We start from the raw sequence: 26,530 nt of genomic DNA on the forward strand, positions 1-26,530 counted from the left end.
TGGGAGAATAGCAGCCTGCATTGCTGCGAAAGGTGGATATACACTGTACTAGTGCCGACATTGTGCATGCTCTGTTGCCTGTGTCTATGTGCCTGTGGTTCTGTCCGTGTGATCATGTGATGTATCTGACCCCAGGAATGTGTCAATAAAGTTTCCCCTTCCTGGGACAATGAATTCACGGTGTTCTTATTTCAATTTCCAGGAGTGTATAACAAAACTGACATTGTAAGGAAACAAATATTATCACAGAAAAATCACAAAGACTATGTAAGCAACTAATATGATCTGTGAATGTTATTGTAATCGACTCACTTCCCTTTTATTTCTTGGTTTTGAAAGAAGCCATTTTTTGATGAAGCACAAAAATGTGTAAGTTTCAAGTGATATTTAGACTAAATATAATAAAATATTACTTAAAAGTGTCACTAACGCTTTACCGTAACAGATCCTATATTCATGAAGTGAATGACATAAACAATTTATGCAAATTTTATAGTGGAACAATGGTGCAGAGGTCAATGCCATGGTTCTAAATGATAAAGGCCCAGAGTCGTAATAAATATTTTAATACTTACTAATTTTGACAAATAATTAAAAATAAATGTAAATGTAGGAGATATCTCTTGATTAGTGGTTCTCCTTTTGAAACAGTAATAGTAGTCAGTTTTTCTAATATTGAACCAAATTCATTTAACATGATTTCAGTAAGGTTTTTTATCTTTTCTTTTTTTTTCTTTTCTTTATATATATATATATATATATATATATATATATATATATATATATATATATATATTAAAAACAAAGATTCCAAGACTTACCAAGCGGGAAGGCGCCGGCAGACAGGCACATGAACAAAACACACAAACACACACACAGAATTACTAGCTTTCGCAACCGATGGTTGCTTCTTCAGGAAGGAGAGGGAAAGACGAAAGGATGTGGGTTTTAAGGGAGAGGGTAAGGAGTCATTCCAATCCCGGGAGCGGAAAGACTTCCCTTAGGGGAAAAAAAGGACAGGTGTACACTCGCACACACACACACATATCCATCCGCACATACACAGACACAAGCAGACATATTTAAAGGCAAAGAGTTTGCCTTTAAATATGTCTGCTTGTGTCTGTGTATGTGCGGATGGATATGTGTGTGTGTGTGCGAGTGTACACCTGTCCTTTTTTTCCCCTAAGGGAAGTCTTTCCGCTCCCGGGATTGGAATGACTCCTTACCCTCTCCCTTAAAACCCACATCCTTTCGTCTTTCCCTCTCCTTCCTGAAGAAGCAACCATCGGTTGCGAAAGCTAGTAATTCTGTGTGTGTGTTTGTGTGTTTTGTTCATGTGCCTGTCTGCCGGCGCCTTCCCGCTTGGTAAGTCTTGGAATCTTTGTTTTTAATATATTTTTCCCATGTGGAAGTTTCTTTCTGTTTTATATATATATATATATATATATATATATATATATATATATATATATATATATATATATATATATAATCTCCCCTTAACAGATATTGTGAGAATCTCCTGAGCATTGTGTTTTCACAAAAGTAAAAACAACAGTTAACAAAAGTAAACTGCAGCTGTATATCTGGAATATTGTGTGTTGGTGGTGTCTTTTGATATAAAAACAGCTTTGTCGGGCAAGCTAACTGCAAGAAGTCCCGTAACTGAGTCCATGGCGTAAATAATTTTCCAATTGTGAAGCAGGTAGAATAATATTAACACCAACCTTACACAACAAATCATTTATTCATCAACTTTGTCCCCTTCAAAGTAATTTCCCTCAGATGTAATACATTTGTGCCATCACTTTTCCCAGCCTTGAAATCACTTCTGGAACTCACTTTTCATTATCATGTTAAGCTCCTTCAGCAATTATGGTTTTATCTCATCAATGGTGGTGAAACAGTGTCCTTTCATGGTTCTCTTTAGCCTGGGGAATAGAAAGAAGTCACAGGGAGCTATGTCCAGCAAATATGGTCGTTGAGACAACATAGCAGTTTTGTTTTTTTGTTACTTGATACAACATCCATTTGTGGTTTTGCCACAATACTGGTCATTTTCTTCGTATTATTTCACACAAGAGGCACATAACTTCCATGTAGTATTTGTCATTGGCTGTATGACGACAAGGCAGGAAATCAACATGTAATATCCCATTGTAACCAAAGAAAACAGTGAGAAGAACCTTCACAAATGATCGAATTTGTTAAATTTTTTTCAGTCTTGACTCTTCCCCGTTGGGATGATTGGACCTTGGTTTCAACATCATACCCATATTTCATCACCTGTTATACCCTTTTTTTAGAAGTTCCTGATCATTGTCAACTTCATTCAGCAATTACCGAGTGATGTCTACAAGATATCATTTTTGGTTGAAATTCAACAATTTTGGAACAAGCTTTGCTTCTACATGTTTCATGCCCAAAACATCCATAAAAATTGCTTGAAATGAGCCAAAGGGTATACAGACATCATCATGATTCTGATGGTGATTCGGTGATTTTCCAGAACCATTTTCTTTAGTTCTTCCACATTGTCATAAGTTACTGATGTGCTAGGGTGTGGTCTTCTCGACCCACTTTGAAGCATTTACACCACTCATAAACTCTTGTCTTACTCATGGCAGAGTCGCCAAAAACCACAGTAAGCATGCTGAATGTGATGCTGAATTTCATCTAATTTTTCAAGAAAAATTTAATGGGAATTCTTTGTCCATCTTTTTTGAAAGCAGGAAATTTGCCAAACTCATGTAAACACATGTAACCTTTTCGACCGTCAACATTAAAATAAGTATTAAAATTGAAAATACAAATGTAAATCAGGCACATTGTATCAACAAAATAAAAAAATTACTTTCAAAATTGTATGTGTAAAACACACAAAATTAAAAAATTCCCACTACTTCTTGATCACAACTCACAGTCAGTAATTTTTTCCCTGACTCCATTTGCATATGAAGCAGTAAATGGAATGACTAATAGTGATACAAGGTACACTCTGCCAAGCATGATATGCTTGCTTGCACAATATGTAAGTTGATGTAGACAAAATATGTTATCAAAATGCCAGCAACATGAGAGCACTTGAAAATCAATAAGAGAACTTACTTAACACCCATATCAAAGTGTTTTCACTATGATTCATAGCTGCTTGGACAACTCTTCCAACAAGCCAGTCCATTTCCAGTAAAGTATCTGCAAATGTTCCTTTTCCAGTAATGTTGTTAAATATGGGCCCATGTGCCAATGGAGCATGTACATGTTGCAGTGCAGCATACAAGAAGAAAGGCTCAACACTAGAACATAAGACACATTAAGGAAAAGTTTTTATGAATCCCTGGAAAAAGACAGACTAAGTGCAGTTTAAAGTATTCCACAGAAAATTGTTGCATATCAACATTGCACTATTTTTAATAACTTTATTTGTAAACAGTTTTGTATCTACAACATTTTTGTATCTTTGATGGTTACTTGTTGATGTACTGTGCATTGGTTTCTGTGTCAGGATCTACAGATGACTTTTGTTTAATATTAAGTGTGTGACATTGTCAGAGGTTTATCCTCCATCACTGATGGTGGACTGTGGACTAGCCTGCAGTCAGAGATTGTGTCTAGCAGTCACATTAATGTCTGACAGCAATTTTGTGACCATTATTGCTGTGTATCTCCCCTTGCTACCTGCAACAGTTGTCCACTGCAGTATGGGAATCCAGGATCCTTGGTAAATGAATGTCAGCCAAAGATTCTGAGACAGAAGCCAACAAGCTATAAATCAAATTTATACCTATGATGATAAATGGAGGATAAACAGTATAGTGAATCTATTATTAAAGTTAACATAGATACAAAGCCATGACCGACCACAGTAGTACCAGTATACATCCCTAATAAGTTCTACTGAAGGGACTGAAAAAATGTATGATGAGAGAAAAAAAACTTATTCACTATGTTAAAGAAGACAAGTAAAATTAATTATGATGGGGTACTGGAATTTGATAGTGGGAGAAGGAGGAAGAATAAGAAGAAGAATAAGAAGAAACTTAACAGACTGGGGAAAAGGAATGAAAGGGGAAGCCATCTGGTATTATTTTGCACAGAGCATGCAATAATCATAGTTAACACTTGGTTTAAGAATCATGAAAGAAAGTTGTATACATGGAAGAGATTTGCAAGCACTGGATTATTTCAGACAGATTATCTGGTAAAAGAACAGACCCATAAAATTGCAGACAAATACTCCTAACACTAGTTTTCTTCATATTCTGAGTATGAATATAACAAATTTCCTAGACACCAAAAAGGTGATGGCCATGAATCAGAATGGTTTTAGAAAACATCAATAATGTAAAACTCAGCTTCTCCTTTTCTCACATGATAGCCTATAAACTACACTTGAAGCACAACAGGAATATTCCATATTCCTAGATTCCTAGATTTCTGAAAGCATTTGACATGGTGCTCCACTGCAGACTGTTAATGGAGGTATGAAAATACAGAAAAGGTTCCCACGTTCACAGATATGTGACTAGCTCAAAGAATTCATAAGTAGCAGCACTCAAGTGTTGTCCTCGACAGCGAGTGTTCATCAGAGACAAGGGTATCTTAAGGAGTGCCCAGGGAAGTGTGATAGGACCATTATTATTTTCTATACATGCAAATGATTTGGCAGAAAAGGTGAACAGCAAACTGCAGTTGTTTGCCGATGATGCTGTGGTGTATGAGAAGGTGTCAAAGATAAGTGTAGTTATGTAATGAGCGTATGGCATTGGTGGCCAGGAGTCTCCTCGCGGGGTGGTTCGGCCGCCGCTCCACAAGTTCTTTAACGACACTACGGCGACTTGCAAGTGAATGAGGATGAAATGATGATGAAACACACACAGCGAGAACGCTACCGCACGACCAAGAGCTGCGGACATAAGTGTAGTAGTGCCCTGCTTGGCACATTCACATTGCTTAAATACTTGGGCATAACATTGCAAAGTGATATTAAATGGAACAGTTATGTGAGGACTGCGTTAGGGAAGACAAAGGGTCAATTTTGGTTTATTGGGAGAATTTTAGGAATGTGTGGTACATCTGTAAAGGAGACCGTATAGAGGATGCTAGTGCAACCTGTTCTTGAGTACTGCTTGAGTATTTGGGATCCACGTCAGGTCTGATTAAAAAAAAGATATGAAAGCAATTCAGAGGCAAGTAGCTAGTGCTATGGAAACTCAAATCCTTGGAAGGAAGGTGACATTCTCTTTAAGAAACACTACTGACAAAATTTAAAGAACTAGCATTTGAAGCTGACTGCAGATGACCCTACTGCCACCAACAATCATTTTGCATAAGGACCATGAAGATAAGAATGAGGAGTTAGGACTCTTAAGGAGGCATACAGGTGATCATTTTTTCCCCTTGCTCTATCTGCGAGTGAAACAAGAAAAGAAAACAACTAGTAGTGGTACATGGTATCCTCTGCCATACACCATATGTTAGATTGCACATTATATATGTAGATGTAGATGTAGATGTAGATTTAGAAATCAGGCTTTAAACTACCAGACATTTCCAGCAGTAGATGTGGGCTCTGACCATAATTTATTGGTTATAAAATGCACGCTAAATCTGAAGAAATTGCAAAATGATGATAAATTAAGATTGTTGTTGTTGTTGTTGTTGTGGTCTTCAGTCCTGAGACTGGTTTGATGCAGCTCTCCATGCTACTCTATCCTGTGCAAGCTTCTTCATCTCCCAGTACCCACTGCAGCCTACATCCTTCTGAATCTGCTTAGTGTATTCATCTCTTGGTCTCCCTCTCCAATTTTTATCCTCCACGCTGCCCACCCCCCCCCCCCCCCCCCTCCCCTCAATACTAAATTGGTGATGCCTCGATGTCTCAGAACATGTCCTACCAACTGATCCCTTCTTCTAGTCAAGTTGTGCCACAAGCTCCTCTTCTCCCCAATTCTATTCAATACCTCCTCATTAGTTATGTGATCTACCCATCTAATCTTCAGCATTCTTCTGTAGCACCACATTTCGAAAGCTTCTATTCTGTTCTTGTCTAAACTATGTATCGTCCATGTTCACTTCCATACATGGCTACACTCCATACAAATACTTTCAGAAATGACTTCCTGACACTTAAATCTATACTCGATGTTAATTTCTCTTCTTCAGAAACACTTTCCTTGCCATTGCCAGTCTACATTTTTTATCCTCTCTACTTCGACCATCATCAGTTATTTTGCACCCCAAATAGCAAAACTCCTTTACTGCTTTAAGTGTCTCATTTCCTAATCTAATTCGCTCAGCATCTCCTGACTTAATTTTACTACATTCCATTATTCTCATTTTGCTTTTGTTGATGTTCATCTTATATCCTCCTTTCAACAGACTGTCCATTCCGTTCAACTGCTCATCAAAGTCCTTTGTTGTCTCTGACAGAATTACAATGTCATCAGCGAACCTCAAAGTTTTTATTTCTTCTCCATGGATTTTAATACATACTCCAAACTTTTCTTTTGCTTCCTTTACTGCTGGCTCAATATACAGATCGAATAACATCGGGGATAGGCTACAACCCTGTCTCACTCCCGTCCCAGCCACTGCTTCCCTTTCATACCTCTTGACTCTTGTAACTGCCATCTGCTTTCTGTACAAATTGTAAATAGCCTTTCGCTCCCTGTATTTTACCCGTGCCACCTTCAGAATTTGAAAGAGAGTATTCCAATCAACATTGTCAAAAGCTTTCTCTAAGTCTACAAATGCTAGGAATGTAGGTTTGCCTTTCCTTAATCTTTCTTCTAAGATAAGTCGTAGGGTCAGTATTGCCTCACGTGTTCCAACATTTCTATGGAATCCAAACTGATCTTCCCCAAAGTCGGCTTCTATCAGTTTTTCCATTCGTCTGTAAAGAATTCGCATTAGTATTTTGCAGCTGTGACTTATTAAACTGATAGTTCGGTAATTTTCACATCTGTCAACACCTGATTTCGTTGGGATTGGGATTGTTATATTTTTCTTGAAGTCTGAGGTTATTTTGCCAGTCTTCAAGTACATCACCCTTGTATAGACCCTCTATATACTCCTTCCACCTTTCTGCTTTCCCTTCTTTGCTTGGAACTGGGTTTCCATCTGAGCTCTTGATATTCACGCAAGTGGTTCTCCTTTCTCCAAAGGTCTCTTTAATTTTCCTGTAAGCAGTATCTATCTTACCCCTAGAGAAATAAGCCTCTGCATCCTTACATTTGTCCTCTAGCCATTCCTGCTTAGCCACTTTGCACTTCTTCTCGATATCATTTTTGAGACGTTTGTATTCCTTTTTGCCTGCTTCATTTACTGCATTTTTATATTTTCTCCTTTCATCTATTAAATTCAATATTTCTTCTGTTACCCAAGGGTTTCTACTAGCCCTCGTCTTTTTACCTATTTGCTCCTCTGCTGCCTTCACTATTTCATCCCTCAAAGCTACCCACTCTTTTTCTACTGTATTTCTTTCCCCCATTTCTGTCAATTGTTCCCTTATGCTCTCCCTGAAACCCCAGTACAACCTCTGGTTCTTTCAGTTTATTCAGGTCCCATCTCCTTAAATTCCCACATTTTTGCAGCTTCTTCAGTTTTAATCTGCAGTTCATAACCAAAAGATTGTGCTCAGAGTCCACATATGCCGCTGGAAATGTCTTCAATTTAAAACCTGGTTCCTAAATCTCTGTCTTATCATTATATAATCTATCTGATATCTCCTAGTATCTCCAGAGTTCTTCCATGTATATAACCTTCTTTCATGATTCTTGAACCATGTTTTAGCTATGATTAAGTTATGCTCTGTGCAAAATTCTACCAGGCGACTTCTTCTTTCATTTATTAGCTCTAATCCATATTCACTTACTATGTTTCCTTCTCTCCCTCTTCCTACTCTCGAATTCCAGTCACCCATGACTATTAAATTTTCGTCTCCCTTCAATACCTGAATAATTTCTGTTATCTCATCATACATTTCATCAATTTCTTCGTCATCTGCAGAGCTAGTTGGCATATAAACTTGTACTACTGTGGCTGGCATGGGCTTTGTGTCTATCTTGGCCACAATAATGTGTTCACTATGCTGTTTGTAGTAGCTTACCCGTACTCCTATTTTTTTTATTGATTATTAAACCTGCTCCTGCATTACCCCTATTTGATTTTGTATTTATAACCCTGTATCCATCTGACCAAAAGTCTTGTTCCTCCTGCCACCAAACTTCACTAATTCCTACTAAATCTAACTTTAACCTATTCATTTCCCTTTTTAAATTTTCTAACCTACCTGCCCAATTAAGGGATCTGACATTCCATGCTCCGATCCGTAGAACGCCAGTTTTCTTTCTCCTGATAACGACGTCCTCTTGAGTAGTCCCCGCCCCGATATGTGAATGGGGGACTATTTTACCTCCAGAATATTTTACCCAAGAGGACACTATCATCATTTAATCATACAGTAAAGCTGCTTGCCCTCAGGAAAAATTACAGCTGTAGTTTCCCCTTGCTTTCAGCCGTTTGCAGTACCAGAACAGCAAGGCCATTTTGGTTAGTGTTACAAGGCCAGATCAGTCAATCATCTAACGTTGTGCGGGACCGTAGCCCAGCTTCATGGAGACGGTTGCGAATGGTCCTCGCCGATACCCCAGTAGCAACAGTGTCCCTAATTTGCTGGGAAGTGGCGGTGCGGTCCCCTACGGCACTGTGTAGGATCCTACGGTCTTGGCGTGCATCCGTGCGCCGCTGCGGTCCAGTCCCAGGTCGACGGGCACGTGCACCTTCCACCGATCACTGGCGACAACATCGATGTACTATGGAGACCTCACGCCCCACGTGTTGAGCAATTCGGCGGTACGTCCACCCGGCCTCCCGCATGCCCACTATACGCCCTCGCTCAAAGTCCGTCAACATACGGTTCACGTCCACGCTGTTGCGGCATGCTACCAGTGTTAAAGACTGCGATGGATGCCAAAGCAAACTGGCTGACACTGACGGCGGCGGTACACAAATGCTGCGCAGCTAGCGCCATTCGACGGCCAACACCGCGGTTCCTGGTGTGTCCGCTGTGCCGTGCGTGTGATCATTGCTTGTACAGCCCTCTCGCAGTGTCCGGAGCAAGTATGGTGGGTCTGACACACCGGTGTCAATGTGTTCTTTTTTCCTTTTCCAGGAGTGTATCTGACACAGCCAAGAACTGAACCCATGCTTGCTGCATAGCAGTCAGATGCTCTAACCACTCAGCTAAGGCGGCAGACTAGAGAATATAAGTGAGTGTCTCTGAGGGATCAGACAGTGAAGGCATCAGAGGAAACAAAAAATTGGCCCTGCATAAGTACCTCAGTAATGCTGTCCTCACACAGGAATTGAAAGTTAGTACGCACATGGTGTGATGTGAGTTTTGTTACATCATTGCATCAAACTTTACTCTTTAAACACTAAAATCCGTAAGCAAGGCAACGAGTTTCATCAGGTTTGAGCAAAGTTCTATGAAATGTAAATGAATATGGTTCATGTTTGTTTACAATCCTGAAGACTGAATGCAGCAAATGTTATGCTGGAATACGTATTACTAAAATGAAGTTCCATATTTTAGTGGTTTTCATATCATAACTTAAAAACTACGGAAATATGTGGTTTCAAGGCACTGGCACATTAAAGGTGTATATAAAAAGTATTTTTGTAATAAAATAATGGAAAATGGTACATAAGTGATTAAAAATGTACTGTACCTGTAACTGCAGAGTTGTAAGATGAGAAAACAAATCCCTCCATAGGTTCCACTTGACCAATGCCTGTGTGGCTTTGTACTAATCATGTACAGAAAAAGCTCTCCCTGAATGAATTTTGAAAGATATGAAGCTAAAGCCCCTCCATGAACCATGGACCTTGCCGTTGGTGGAGAGGCTTGTGTGCCTCAGCGATACAGATAGCCGTACTGTAGGTGCAACCACAACGGAGGGGTATCTGTTGAGAAGCCAGACAAACGTGTGGTTCCTGAAGAGGGGCAGCAGCCTTTTCAGTAGTTGCAGGGGCAACAGTCTGGATGATTGACTGATCTGGCCTTGTAACAATAACCAAAACAGCCTTGCTGTGCTGGTACTGCGAACGGCTGAAAGCAAGGGGAAACTACAGCCGTAATTTTTCCCGAGGGCATGCAGCTTTACTGTATGATTAAATGATGATGGCATCCTCTTGGGTAAAATATTCCGGAGGTAAAATAGTCCCCCATTCGGATCTCCGGACGGGGACTACTCACGAGGATGTCAATATCAGGAGAAAGAAAATTGGCGTTCTACGGGTCGGAGCGTGGAATGTCAGATCCCTTAATCGGGCAGGTAGGTTAGAAAATTTAAAAAGGGAAATGAATAGGTTGAAGTTAGATATAGTGGGAATTAGTGAAATTCAGTGGCAGGAGGAACAAGACTTCTGGTCAGGTGACTACAGGGTTATAAACACAAAATCAAATAGGGGTAATGCAGGAGTAGGTTTAATAATGAATAGGAAAATAGGAATGCGGGTAAGCTACTACAAACAACATAGTGAACACATTATTGTGGCCAAGATAGATACAAAGCCCACACCTACTACAGTAGTACAAGTTTATATGCCAACTAGCTCTGCAGATGACGAAGAAATTGATGAAATGTATGATCAAATAAAAGAAATTATTCAGATAGTGAAGGGTGACGAAAATTTAATACTCATGGGTGACTGGAATTCGGTAGTAGAAAAGGGAGAGAAGGAAACGTAGTAGGTGAATATGGACTGGGGCAAAGAAATGAAAGAGGAATCCGCCTGGTAGAATTTTGCACAGAGCACAACTTAATCATAGGTAACACTTGGTTCAAGAATCATAAAAGAATGCTGTATACATGGAAGATGCCTGAAGATACTGACAGGTTTCAGATAGATTATATAACGGTACGACAGAGATTTAGGAACCAGGTTTTAAATTGTAAGACATTTCCAGGGGCAGATGTGGACTCTGACCACAATCTGTTGGTTATGACCTGCAGATCAAAACTGAAGAAACTGCAAAAAGGTGGGAATTTAAGGAGATGAGACCTGGATAAACTAAAAGAACCAGAGGTTGTATGGAGTTTCAAGGAGAGCATAAGGGAGCAATTGACAGGAATGGGGGAAAGAAATACAATAGAAGAAGAATGGGTAGCTTTGAGGGATGAAGTAGTGAAGGCAGCAGAGGATCAAGTAGGTAAAAAGACGAGGGCTAGTAGAAACCCTTGGGTAACAGAAGAAATATTGAATTTAATTGATGAAAGGAGAAAATATAAAAATGCAGTAAATGAAGCAGGCATAAAGGAATACAAACGTCTCAAAAATGACATCGACAGGAAGTGCAAAATGGCTAAGCAGGGATGGCTAGAGGACAAATGTAAGGATGTAGAGGCTTATCTCACTAGGGGTAAGATAGATACTGCCTACAGGAAAATTAAAGAGACCTTTGGAGAAAAGAGGACCACTTGTATGAATATTAAGAGCTCAGATGGAAACCCAGCTCTAACCAAAGAAGGGAAAGCAGAAAGGTGGAAGGAGTATATAGAGGGTCTATACAAGGGTGATGTACTTAAGGACAATATTATGGAAATGGAAGAGGATGTAGATGAAGATGAAATGGGAGATACGATACTGCGTGAAGAGTTTGACAGAGCACTGAAAGACCTGAGTCGAAAAAAGGCCCCCGGAGTAGACAACATTCCATTGGAACTACTGATGGCCTTGGGAGAGCCAGTCCTAACAAAACTCTATCATCTGGTGAGCAAGATGTATGACACAGGTGAAATACTGTCAGACTTCAAGAAGAATTTAATAATTCCAATCCCAAAGAAAGCAAGTGTTGACAGATGTGAAAATTACCGAACTATCAGTTTAATAAGTCACAGCTGCAAAATACTAACACGAGTTCTTTACAGACGAATGGAAAAACTAGTAGAAGCCGACCTCGGGGAAGATCAGTTTGGATTCTGTAGAAATGTTGGAACACGTGAGGCAATACTGACCCTACGACTTATCTTAGAAGCTAGATTAAGGAAGGGCAAACCTACGTTTCTAGCATTTGTAGACTTAGAGAAAGCTTTTGACAATGTTGACTGGGATACTCTCTTTCAAATTCTGAAGGTGGCAGGGGTAAAACACAGGGAGTGAAAGGCTATTTACAATTTGTACAGAAACCAGATGGCAGTTATAAGAGTCGAGGGACATGAAAGGGAAGCAGTGGTTGGAAAGGGAGTGAGACAGGGCTGTAGTCTATCCCCAATGTTATTCAATCTGTATATTGAGCAAGCAGTGAAGGAAACAAAAGAAAAATTCGGAGAAGTTATTAAAGTCCGTGGAGAAGAAATAAAAACTTTGAGGTTCGCCGATGACATCGTAATCCTGTCAGAGACAGCAAAGGACTTGGAAGAGCAGTTGAATGGAATGGACAGTGTCTTGAGAGGAGTATATAAGATGAATATCAACAAAAGCAAAACGAGGATAATGGAATGTAGTCGAATTTGGGGAGCATAACAACTGATGATGGTCGAAGTAGAGAGGATATAAAATGTAGACTGGCAATGGCAAGGAAAGCGTTTCTGAAGAAGAGAACTTTGTTAACATCGAGTTTAGATTTAAGTGTCAGGAAGTCATTTCTGAAAGTATTTGTATGGAGTGTAGCCATGTATGGAAGTGAATCATGGACAATAAATAGTTTGGACAAGAAGAGAATAGAAGCTTTCGAAATGTGGTGCTACAGAAGAATGCTGAAGATTAGATGGGTAGATCACATAACTAATCAGGAAGTATTGAATCGGATTGGGGAGAAGAGAAGTTAGTGGCACAAGTTGACCAGAAGAAGGGATCGGTTGGTAGGACATGTTCTGAGGCATCAAGGGATCACCAATTTAGTATTGGAGGGCAGTGTGGAGGGTAAAAATCATAGAGGGAGACCAAGAGATGACTACACTAAGCAGATTCAGAGGGATGTAGGTTGCAGTAGGTACTGGGAGATGAAGAAGCTTGCACAGGATAGAGTAGCATGGAGAGCTGCATCAAACCAGTTTCAGGACTGAAGACCACAACAACAACAACAATGAAGCTAAAGAATTAGAAGTATAACCTCTGATGATAAATGTGTTAAGTGGATAAGTAGTCTGTTTCACAGCAAAGTGCTCTTTCAACCTGCTCACCCTAAAGTTGTTTATCTCTGTGTGCCATGATGTCACTAAAAAAGGGGAAGATCACAGAAGCAAAAAAGTGGGAATAACAAATGGATAAGCCATTAATGCCATCTGCATGAAACCTATAAACAGCAGAGCATATTGCAACTGGACATCAAGCATGAAAAGTATGATCAGCATACACTGCACCCAGTGGTTTAGAAACATTTTGGAAAACCACTGAATGGAGGCCATGAATACTTGAATCATACCTGTCATCAGGTACACTACTAGTATTGTAAATTGGATGCAAGCAAGGCTAGATGATTTCCACAGGCAAACTACAAAATTTACCACAATAAATCACACATTGTACCATTGCAATGATGTGGACAGTTTGTACTTATCCAAAAAATCAGATGGCAGAGGACTTTCATAGGTTAACCAGAGAGTGGAAGAAAAAAAACAACTGTCAATGAATCATGTGAAAGAAAGAATACTGCTCTAATGGAATTTAACACCCAGAAGTTATAAAAAGTGTAACAAATAGAGATTCAGCAGTAGAAAACACCTGCATGAATTTAGATGGATAGCTAGTGCAATAAAGCAATGCATGAACAATTTTTAGAGACTATCATAGGCAAAGAAAACAAGGAAAGATCTTCTTCTGGCTCAGCAATGGAACCTGAGAAAGGAAGCACATGGTCTGATCCTAATATTGTAAGCACTAGCCATCTCAATGAATGTTGTGACAGTTAGAACTGAGAAATGAAATGAAGACCTTGCAAAACAGTTGATAAAACAACTGAACACACCATGAGCTCCTGCAAAAATAACACATATGGATTACAAAGAATACAAAGAGGCACACTGTTATAGTTCAAATTATTCATTGGAACTTAAGCTAGAAGAATCATCTGCCAATGGCAAATGACCAAAAGAATCATAAGAAAGAAGAAGTGGTCAAAAATTAACGTGCTAAAGGAACACTGGAACACAGTATGATAGAGATCACAATCATGGAACAGAACAAAAAACTGGATCAGTGACTTTGCTATTCCAGGCAACAGAAAAATCAGTTAAAAACAATTTGAAAATCTTACAAGGTATGAAGACCTGAAAATTGGACTTCAGCAGTTCTAGTGTACACAAGAAAAAGAGGTTCCAGTGGTTCTTGACGCATACAGTGCAGAGACAAAAGATCTCAGAGGTCACTTGAAAACCACTGTGACTGATGAAACATCTATCTACCAACTACAAACCTCTTTGCTGGAATCTGTGAGCACTATTTATTTGTCATGTAGTCCTAAGCAATCTAAAAGTGCCAAATTAATGATAAAATATGTGCTCCAGCAAAGTGATTTCATTTCTGTATTTACTGCTGCATTTTATGTCAATAAATAAAAATAATAATGTTAGCAATAATTGTAAGAGAACATAGAGCAGAATAAATTGACTTTGGCACCAGAACTTTACTTGGCTGTTAATTGTCCCACTGAGTATATAAGGATACAGATATCAATCATATGCAGGAAGAATCAGATACACCCATATGCTCCTTTGCTACAGTGCAGCAGCAGCACTGATGGGGATGATAGTTCTAGACTGGAGAGATTGGTGCCTGGAGATCATTGGCACAAAGGAGTGGTCAGTCAAGCCAGAGCAAGCTTACACAGGGTAGATTCCAACTGTCTGCACTTCTCACAATTACGCATGAAAGTGATAGATTTTCCTGACAGTAACATGAGGGTTAAATGAGTAGAAAGCTTGTGTTTATGAGCAACATTAGTATTCTGAAGCTCAGAATTGTATTTCACACGCAGGACAACTGTTACATAATGAAAAGGCACTCATACAGTAATGAACCAGCTAAGGTAAATTCATATAAGTACATGATAAATGAGTGAGTGCGAAACTAGTGTAAACACATCTGAAACAACAGCGATGTGTTACTTGAATTTAGAGTGGAATACAATAACTGTATCATACAAAGGTGTTCAGGCACTAAAACCTTAATATTTCGGAGGAACAGGATCACTGAACAGTGACAGTTAATACTCTGCAGGAATCAAAACTGCATTTGGATTGGACTTTCTTAACTCTTGTGCAGAAATATGTGCAGTATGCTGCTGCATCCATTTTCAGTAAGCTACCACAAGAATCTTAGCAGTAATCCATGTGCTTTCAAATTGAAACAGAGTAGTTTCCTCGTGGGTCACTCCTTCTATTCTCTCAAGGCATTCCTTGAAAAATTAAGCTGATTCTTGTTGTATCGTTGATTGCATTTACTTAAACTTATGGCTTGACTATTTTTTGGTTCATAAACATTTTATTTTTATCTGTTATTACTTTTACATTATAATTTCATGTACTGACACTTTCCATGGCCTTGAAGATTTGCTCCTCAATTTGGTCCAATGGAACTCGATGTGTAAATAAATAAAAGAATAGAATAGGCATGCACCCTAGGCTCACGGTCAGAACTTTATTTAATGGCACTTGTAGCTTGGGAGTAAGTTCACCCTCTGTAGTTAGCAACTTATTATTGTCCAATGCATAATTATTCCAACCAGCCTGACTACAGCAAGTATTAATCACTTATATTTATTGTAAAAAGCAGTAAAGTACTAGGGGGACTGGGGCTATATCTGGCGACTGTGACAGTACCGAACTGTTCAATCTTTGGAGGCAATTGTAGGAAGAGTGAAATGAGAGTAAGATCACTTTTCAAACATTTCGATACAACAGGGCAGCTGCTATAAGAAAGAAGAAGGAGACCACAGAATAAGAGAAGGGACCAAGCAGATGCTACATCACTGCAAACAGCAGCCAGACACAGCAGAAAATACAGAATGTAAGTGTTACAAGTTTCTGTAGGTCATTAACAAAAATTATTGCTGTAGAAATAGTTGAATAGTGCAGCATAGGCAAGGAAGTGATTAAAACTGCACATGCCAAAAAGTGACAATTCAGAAATGTAAAATCAATAGACATCATGTAACACTCGGGAAACATAATAGTAAACTTAAAACTGAAAAAATGGAGCCAAAATTGCCTAAATGTAAGATAATAAAAGAGTTCCACAGATGAGAATGATTATCAAACAAATGGAGAAGAAAAGAAACAATTTTCATCAGAAAGTGAAATTAAACAGGAAAAAGACAATTTGAGTTGGAAGATCTGATTGGTGACCTGAACTAATTTTTCTTTGCGAATAGTCAAGCACAGGAATGTGCAAGGAATTTAGCCACACCTCAAGTGATAATGGCAGGAAATGTGAACGCTCCCCAAACAGAAGGATGAGAAACTGTAGCAGCAAACAAAGACAGTGGTATGACAGGTTCACAGAAACACCAAAATCAAGTGCAGGAACCAGTTTCAGTTTTGATCAGTTAATGGAAGTATTGGGGGAAATGTCCTAGAAATGAGAGAAAGCACTGGGAGGAATAATAAGGGAAGGAAATTCAATCACCAATCGGAATAATCAAGTCAGCAATATTTCAGAATACATATAAAAAAAATAAATAAAAAGAAATACAAGAAGAGAATTACAAACAAATTTTTAAAACATAGGAGGAAAGGATGGGTGAGAAAATAAGGAAAGGAAAATGTAAAGGTCATCCTCCTCTAACATTACTTTCATTCAACAGACGTAATTAATACCAAAAATATTTTCGAATCATGTACAGGTTAATACTATCTCAGTTGTTTAACTGAAAGAATTTCATATAATTTTTTATATGATGTATATTTCAGGACATGCTTCAACAGAGTTAAATTGTAGCCAGCAAAGAAACAATAAAAACTGATATTTTGCAGTTGATTTTGGCAAAACTAAAGGAAACGAAGACAGATAACAATAGCAAATTGGATAGGGTGCAAGAGCAAATGGACCAACTTAGTAATCAGGTTACAGAGCTAAAAAATGGGTTGCCAGAGGAGTTAAAAAGTGTGAACAAAAAAGGTGATGTCTTTGAAAGTAAATTTATAGTTTTGGAAAATAAGTTTATAGCTAACTCTGCAAGACAGATGAAGAATGTTAATGATGTCAGAGTTAAACAGACGGCTGAAGTATAAAAAAATGGGACACATCTTTAGTAGTTTACATTAACAAATGTTAAATGTTGAAAACAATATGCAAACTAATGTAAATGTTTTAAATCGAAAATCTCAGCAATTCAGGAAAATCGCATTCACAAAAATCCGTATTCAAACAATGGTATTGTGTGGCCCAACATTCCAATCAAAAGTTCTTGATCATACAATTTACACCTAGTGGATTTTCTGCACCACTGTAGAGATAGTTTTGTGTCAGGCATCAGTGACAATTAAAAAATTAAATTTATTAAAAGATGTCGTGAAGGTAAAGCTCTGTCTTTGGTAAATTTTGTACCAGGCATGAGTGACAAATTAAAAAATTAAATTTCTTAAAAGATGTCGTGAAGGCAAAGCTCTGTCTTGGCTAAATTTAAATTTAAGTCAGTGGGAAACATATCAAAGTTTTGAAAAAAGTTTTTAAATAAATTTTGGTTAGAAGCTGAACAGGGGAGAATTAAAAGTGAATTTTTGAATGGTCCTAATTACAGGAATAGGGATGGTAGCCTGAAAGAGTTTTGTAAGAAATTAACTCACCTTGACAAACCATTTGATGACATGACATTGACTGACGCACTCCAAAGGAGATTACCAGAAAGGTTGCAGTGGGATTAAGTACACGGACCTGACAATTATCTTGAACAATTTTTACGATATATTGACAGGCTGGGTAGGGCAGTAGAAAGATGTATGTACCATAATAATCGAAATGATAGAGATCAAAATGGTAATAACTACAGAAACAGGGAGAATGGTAACTTCTATCAGGGGGAAAATGGTAATAGAGATAGAAATGTTGAACATCATCAGAATATGAATAATATGGATAATGGGCAATTTAATAGAAGAAACAACAATAGAGCTAACTACTCGGGAAATGGCAGTCCGCTTCAATGAACATCAACAATTTTGGGGTGAGGAAACACAATGAGCACATGACCCCCAATTTACACTTGCAACTAGACAATAATAACAGTGTTAATGATGTGGCACATGTATCTGAAGTTGAGCAGAAGGAATATCAGATTTTTTATTTATGTTTTGATGAAAAGTTTTGGGATATTATGTTTAATTATACTGATATAGGAGATAATCACAAACTAGAATGTGAGAGTAATGAGAATTTTGATGTAGTATGTACTAATGATTTCTTCTCTTAGACAGAAAACAGTGTTATTGATGTATGTAAAGTAGATGATGACTGTATTGGATCTGAATTAGGTGGTATTTTTGTTATAGATGTGAATGAGAGATGTGAAATAACTTGAGGTTGGTAAGACTGAGACTGTGTGATCAAAAGTATATGGACACCCCAAAAAACATATGTTTTTCATATTAGGTGCATTGTGCTGCCACCAACTGCCAGGTACTCCATATCAGCGACCTCAGTAGTCATTAGACATTGTGAGAGAGCAGAATGGGACACTCTGTGGAAGTCATGGACTTCGAACGTGGTCAGGTGAGTGGATCTCACTTGTGTCATACATCTGTATGTGAGATTTCCACACTCCTAAACGTCCACTGTTTCCGATGTGATAGTGAAGTGGAAACATGAGGGGAAACATACACGAAAGCGTACAGGCCAACATCGTCTGTTGACTGACAGAATGCCGACAGTTGAAGAGGGTGGTAATATGCAATAGGCAGACATCTATCCATACCATCACATGGGAATTCCAAACTGCATCAGGATCCACTGTAAGTACTACAACAGTTAGTCGGAAGGTGAGAAAACTTGGGTTTCACGGTCAAGTGGCTGCTCAAGCCATACATCATGCTGGTAAATGCCAAATGGCACCTTGCTTGGAGTAAGGAGTGTAAACATTGGAAGATTGAACAGTGGAAAAACATTGTGTGGAGTAACAAATCACAGTACACAATGTGGTGATACAATGTCAGGGTGCAGGTGTGGTGAATGCCCGGTAAACATCATCTGCTAGCATATGTAGTGCCAACAGTAAAATTCGGAGGTGATGGTGTTATTGTGTGGTCTTGTTTTTCATGGAGGGGGCTTGCACCCCTTGTTTTGTGTGGCACTATCACAGCACTGGCCTACATTGATGTTTTAATCGCCTTCTTGCTTCCAACTGTTGAAGAGCAATTCAGGATTGGTGATTACATCTCTCAACTTGATCAAGCAGCTGTTCATAATTCACAGCCTGTGGTGGAGTGGTCACACAACAATAACATCCCTGTAATGGACTGGCCTGCACAGAGTCCTGAGCTGAATCCTACAGAACACCTTAAGGGATGTTTTTAAATGCCGACTTCACGCCAGACCTCACAGGAGACATCGAAACCTCTCCTCAGTGCAGCACTCCATGAAGAATGGGCTGACATTTCCCAAGAAACCTTCCAGCACCTGACTGAACGTATACCTGTGAGAGTGGAAGCTGTCATCGAGGCTAAGGGTGAGCCAACACCATATTGAATTCTAGTACTACCGATGAAGGGCACCACAAACTTGTAAGTCATTTTCAGCCAGGTGTCCGGATACTTTTGGTTACATAGTGTAGATGATGTAAGTGACTGATGGTGATGAGACTTGTGCTGTTAATAATGTTGTTGATGAAATAATTTTGTAAGGATATGATGATGAAGAGGATGATGATGATTATGATGAGTATCAGGTAATTGTGGGGTTTAAGAATAATGAAGTTTCAGTTATTTGTGAATATGGGTAAAGTAAGTTATGTATGTGACGATGTAAGTGAGAGTCATGGTATACCAGTTCAATCAAAGCAGTTTTGCATTAATGTCATGCAAAGTAATGATCCAAACAGGAAAGATGAATTATCTGAAAGCCTAGAGAATAAAGATGAAAACTTTTTTAATTTGTTTGGGACCAGAATAATGTAGGTAAATGTGCATTCCAGAATAAGTTAGCTGTGGTTAGTCAAAATTTGAATCCAAATTGGTGAAAATGAAATGAAAGAAGGTCTAAGTAGGAAGTGTAATTCTGACAGTAATATATTCTGTGATCCTTCTGTAATAAGTAATGTTAGTTGTGCTATGGAAACCATTCATTGTGTTCAATCTTTACCTGACTGCATGAGCTACCAAAGTAGTGCTATAATACCAGTAATGTTGTAAAACCCTGTAAAAACAGTGTGGATGTACAATTTGATGAAATTGAAAGCGATTTATTTTTCCATGAAGTGTCTAATAACACTATATAATTATGTTTTGTAATAGATTTGTGCTTTAGAATTTGATACACATATGCCTTGAGAATAGATGAGTAGATCCTTTTGCAATTTTGAAATGGGGTAATGTTCACAATTTTTCCTGTAAAAATTAGGAATAGTATCTTAGTATCTTGTTAGTTCATTTAACTCTGTTTATTAATGTTTCACATGTGAACACCTTCCAATCTCATCTGACATAAATCCTACATAATTGCTTTTGGAACATGAATAGGGACAGCATACGCCGTGTGATGCGAAGAAGGTACTGAACAGCATATGTAGTACACAAAACAAAGTTTCAGAATTTGATGTGAATGCTAGATAGGAAGTTACCTATCCTTGGCGTGTGTGATGAGAATTCTAGTGAGGAAACTGAGAGATGTGGGTGGACACACTCCCACACTGCTCTATGGCTGCACCCGACTGGTCCAGTCAACTTACAAGAGATCATAGGTGCTGGGTAATGAACTCAAGTATCTGTCAACTACATCATTGTTGTGACTGAGATTTGTAAATTGATAGCCAAGACTACTAAAGACAGTGTTATCCTACATAAATGCATGTTTTTTCAAGTAAGGGGATTAACTTCCCAATACATTATATAATTTTAAATCAGTACTTTTTTTATCAATTGCAAAGAATCTTCTGGGCCTTCATATATGTAGGTTAGCATATATGGCCGATTAGCAAATAGTGTGGGAAACATGTACTAGTATAGACAATATATCAAGATGCATACATGTCTGCTTTTCATACACTGATTTTGGTTCTCAAGCTACTGCATTAAGTCACATTCAAAGCTAATTATGACTCTGTTTACTTATATTGATCCTGAGTACTTCTGTTACCCAAGGATTTCTAGCAGCCCTTGTCTTTTTACCTACTTTATCCTCTGCTGCCTTCACTACTTCATCCCTCAGAGCTACCCATTCTTCTTCTACTGTGTTTCGTTCCCCCATTCCTGTCAATTGTTCCCTTATGCTCTCCTTGAAACTCTGTACAACCTCTGGTTCTTTCAGCTTATCCAGATCCCATGTCCCTAAATTCCCACCTTTTTGCAGTTTCTTCAGTTTTAATCTACGGGTCATAACCAAAAGATTGTGCTCAGAGTCCACATATGCCCCTGGAAATGTCCTACAATTTAAAAACTGATTCCAAAATCTCTGTCTTACCATTATATAATCTATCTGATACCTCCTAGTATCTCCAGGATTCTTCCATGTATACAACCTTCTTTTATGATTCTTGAACAAAGTGTTAGCTATGATTAAGTTATGCTCTGTGCAAAATTCTACCAGACGGCTTCCTCTTTCATTTCCTAGCCCCAAACCATATTCACCCACTATGTTTCCTTCTCTCCCTTTTCCTACTGACGAATTCCAGTCACCCATGACTATTAAATTTTCATCTCCCTTCACTACCTGAATAATTTCTTTTATCTCATCATACATTTCATCAATTTCTTCATCATCTGCAGAGCTAGTTGGCATATAAACTTGTACAATTGTAGAAGGCATGGGCTTTGTGTCTATCTTGGTCACAATAATGCGTTCACTATGCTGTTTGTAGTAGCTTACCCGCACTCCTATTTTTTTGATTCATTATTAAATCTACTCCTGCATTACCCCTATTTGATTTTGTATTTATAACCCTGTATTCACCTGAGCAGAAGTCTTGTTCCTCCTCCCACCAAATTTCACTAATTCCCACTATATCTAACTTTAACCTATCCATGGGACTGATGACCAATGCAGTTTGGTCCCTTTAATCCTCAACCAACCAACCTATCCATTTCCCTTTTTAAATTTTCTATCCTACCTGCCCGATTAAGAGATCTGACATTCCACGCTCCGATCCATAGAACGCCAGTTTTCTTTCTCCTGATAACGACGCCCTCCTGAATAGTCCCCGCCCGGAGATCCGAACGGGGGACTATTTTACCTCCGGAATATTTTACTCAAGGGGATGCCATCATCATTTAATCATACAGTAAAGCTGCATGTCCTCAGGAAAAATTACAGCTGTAGTTTCCAATTGCTTTCAGCCGTTCGCAGTACCAGCAAGGCAAGGCCGTTTTGGTTAATGTTACAAGGCCAGATCAGTCAATCATCCAGACTGTTGCCCCTGTAATTACTGAAAAGGCTGCTGCCCCTCTTCAGGAACCACATGTTTGTCTGGCCTCTCAACAGATACCCCTCCATTGTGGTTGCACCTACGGTACGGCCATCTGTATCACGCAAGCCTCCCCACCAACGGCAAGGTCCATGTTACATGGGATGACAAAACAAAAATTGCTTACATCATAAACCAAATGAACACCGAAGAATGTAACTGGGGTATGCAGTTGGAAAAGAGATGCTTAAAGTATGCAGAATGCTAGAAAATGTTGCTAAACATATACTGATCCTAGAGTGAACAGGATGATATTCTGATTTCCATGAGTAATCGTCCATATAGTAGGAGAATGAATGGAACTGAGCGCTGAATTCTTGGAAAAGGAATTGGAAAAAAATATACACCTTGACATGCTCCATAATGAGAGAAATGTGATGTGATGGGTGGTATGAAGATAACCACATGAAGTATGTAGCCATTTAACAAGAACAGCAATGCAGAGTAGGATACATCATGTACGAGAGGGGAGAAGTAAAGACAGAAACAAAAGAGGCTGAGGGGACGGCAGCTGTGCTTTCATATATCATGAAGAGAGGAGGACATGTAAATGAGAGGGAGAAGAGCATGTCTTGTGAGAAAATGGATACAAAGAATGGAGGCTGAGTAGGGACTGATAATGAAAATGCAGAAAACATATTAGGGTTTCACGATTAGCCATATCTGAAACATATTTGGAGGGCCCACAAGAAACTACAGAAACAGAGAAAAACATTTATGTAATAAAAACAGAAAAATTAAGGGAAGAACAAGGTACCTGTTAGAAGAGCATTATATAGTGAAAGATAAAACAGTGATCACACCTATAATTGAGGTTAAAATATGTGGGCACGTGACTAAATCATTCGTGGGCTCGAGAAGCCTGCTGTGTGCCACAGCAAAATACATGCATAATCAATTATTCAAATCTAGAGATAAAATGTGAATTTTATTGGTTAGTGGATTCAAAATAAAAGGAGCTGTGGATGAATACCTGAAAACCATTACTGTCAGGAAATGTTGTAGCAGGGAAATAGAAGAATCATATCGAATGGATTCTGTGGTCGCCTTATTTTGCAAGAGGAAGTCCTTCATAATGCAGGGACAGATTATGGGCAAAATGAAATAAAGTTATACAATGGAAAAAAGAAGAGAAAAGTAATATTTAGTGACAAAAAACGGTAGATAGAATACAAGGTTTTTTCTGTATTTGCTGATTGGTGGCTTTTGAAGAGAAAATAGAAGAGGAGAATGTAGAACATCCTGACAAAAGTGTTATATCTCCAATTAATGAGGAAAAGGCAAATGAACTCAGATGGAAATACGTTAAAAGCAAAATAACTCCCTAACATAGGGAGTGTAGCAGCTGGGCAGTTATCGAAGGTTAACTGAAAGATTTAAGGGACAGTTTTGGAAGAAAGTCTGGGAATAATAAAAGGCCCACCACATCACATAAAAATAAAACCTCATAAACCATATTTTAAGCCACCTTAATCAATTCCACAGGCCTTGCAAAGAATGCTAAATAAGGGAGTAACATAGAGGGCTCCAAGTAAGTTAAGTACACTTTCCTTTTAGTCACTGTAGCAAACAAAGGAAAATGTGAAGTAAAATATGTCAAATAAAGTGAAATTAGCCTCTCTTTTAACCATAATTTGCTGTTCATGCCATTTATTAGTGATCTTGCATGCGGTATTAACAATAATCTCAGACGTTTTTTAGGATAATTCAGTTATCTGTTACGAAGTACTGGCTGAAAAATGTTGCACAAATCTTAAATCTTGACAGTATTTCAAAGTTGTGGAGAGAATGGCAACTTGCTTCAGATTTCAGAAATGTAATATTTTGTGTTTCACAAAATGAAAAAAACGCAATACACTATGGCAACAATAGCCATGAATCACAATTAGAATCGATCAACTCAAGCTAATACCTGGGTGTAAATGGAACAATCACTTAGGCTCAGTCATAGGTAAAGCCGTGGGAGACTTCAGTTCATTGTTAGAATACAAGAGAAATGCAATCAGTCTGCAAAGGAGACTGCTTACAGAACACTCACATGACTGACCCTAGAATATTGCTTAAGTGCATGGTATCCATACTAAATAGGACCAGCAGGCAATATTAAAGGCATACAGAGAAGGACAGCACATATTTTCATGCTGAAGAAACTGAACTAACAGACATTTGAACATAGACATAATTATTCCGAGAAGTTTCAAAGATCAGCTTTAAATAACAAATTTAGGAATATACTGCAACCCTCCATGTGTTATTCCTGTAGAACCTATGAGGACAAGATTATATTAATTACAGCATGCACAGAGTGTTTCAGCAGTCAATCTTCTCATGCCCCATACATGAATGGAGCAGGAAGAAGCTACAGTAACTGGAATAATGGGAAGTATCACCTGCCATGCATTTCTCATGAATTTGCAGAGTATAGATGTAGATGTAGATTTAGAAGTGATGTGAAAAAATCTATTAAGGAAACTCTCTCCTCTATCCAAACAGGCATCAGAAGGCCCAATTGTTCCAAATGATCACCATGTCATCCTCACCTAATAGGCATCACTGGAAGCGGACATGGAGGGGCAAGTGGTCAGCATACCACACCGCTGGTCATTGTCAGTTTTTGTAAGCAGAGTCATTACTTCTCAGTCAAGTAGCTCCTCAACTGTCCTCAGAAGGGCTGAATGCACCCCACTTGGCAACAGCACTTGGAAGATTCTGATGGTTACCCATTCAAGTGCTGTCCATGCCCACAGCACTTAACTTCGTTTATCTGATGGGAACTGTTATTACCACTGCAGCAAGTCCACAGGCTATTGAGGAAAGGATAATCAAAAAGAACAAAAAAGAACAAAAAAATAAATTTGCATTATTGGGTCACTTCTAAGATAAATAACATCCAGCTTTTAATACCACAATTTCTCTTATCCAGAGAGAGAGGTCGCCTTTTTATTTTACTGTATAGTTATGAGAACTTCACTCTTTTTATTTATGAAACCTCTGATGCCTGTATGGAAAATACTAAATGTATTTCTTTAATGTGCATGAATTTTTCCAAGCTGTTGTGTTTTGTTTTGGCAGTACCAGTTTCAACTGTAAAAATAATTATTCTGCCGTGCTGTGCTGTCTATCAGATGAATTTACTCTACAAAAGGCCTAAGGAACTCATCGTAAATCACAGGGGTAGGATGGCTTTGATCAGACTGGGTGCTTCTCGCAATTAAGTGCACAGGTTACCTCTTACCAGAAGCATTCCAAGCTATTCATTAACACATTCCATAGAACTCACCATCCACAGCTTATCATACTGCACAAAGAGACACAGTCTTGACACTAGCATGAGCAGTGTTCTTAGAAATTTGCCTGACTTCATCTTGAATTGTATAATGAAAATTATGGTCCAAACTCCTACCTGTTGCTCCTACTATTATGAAATCATCTTCTCTTCCAGTATTTCTTCCTGGAAGATAATAACAGGTAATATTGCTGAGTCCTGCACTCGTCTTAAAAATATTAGTTGCCTGGTAACTTCCCAAAAAGTTCTGTACTAGTTCTGACAATCCTCTCCCATTATCACTAACCACCAAAAAATGGCCTTTTTTGTCTTATTAAGACTTTCCTTCCTAGACTTAGCTTACACTCTATTGTCATACTGCTTTTTGGGTTGTCTGAATGCTTTTGCTCACAGTTTCCAACACACTGAAGTTATTGGTTATAACCAGACTGATGCTACCAGACTTGCAGCATCTACTGAATTTTTTAATTCATTTGTAAGGTTTGACTGTAATCCATTCTTCTGGTCTAGCTGCAACATTACAACTGCGAGCTGCAGCTTCAAAATTATCAACTGTTTTGTGCTACTGCCAAAGTGACTAGAAGTTTTCAGATAAACTCCCATTTTTTTCAGTATTGTCTAGCAGT

General features: G+C 38.5%; 1 protein-coding gene across 1 annotated transcript in view; it reads right to left on the bottom strand.

Annotated features, from left to right (window-relative positions):
• The window catches only part of LOC126334821 (arylsulfatase G-like), a 262,638-nt gene that overhangs the window by 69,852 nt on the left and 166,256 nt on the right, over positions 1–26,530 (bottom strand). The window contains exon 6 of the mRNA XM_049997467.1: positions 3,112–3,299. Within this exon, the coding sequence (XP_049853424.1) occupies positions 3,112–3,299 (188 nt within the window). The remainder of the gene's footprint in view (positions 1–3,111; positions 3,300–26,530) is intronic.

This window comes from Schistocerca gregaria, chromosome 2 (genome assembly GCF_023897955.1).
Source record: "Schistocerca gregaria isolate iqSchGreg1 chromosome 2, iqSchGreg1.2, whole genome shotgun sequence".
In the NCBI taxonomy this organism is placed as follows: domain Eukaryota; kingdom Metazoa; phylum Arthropoda; class Insecta; order Orthoptera; family Acrididae; genus Schistocerca; species Schistocerca gregaria.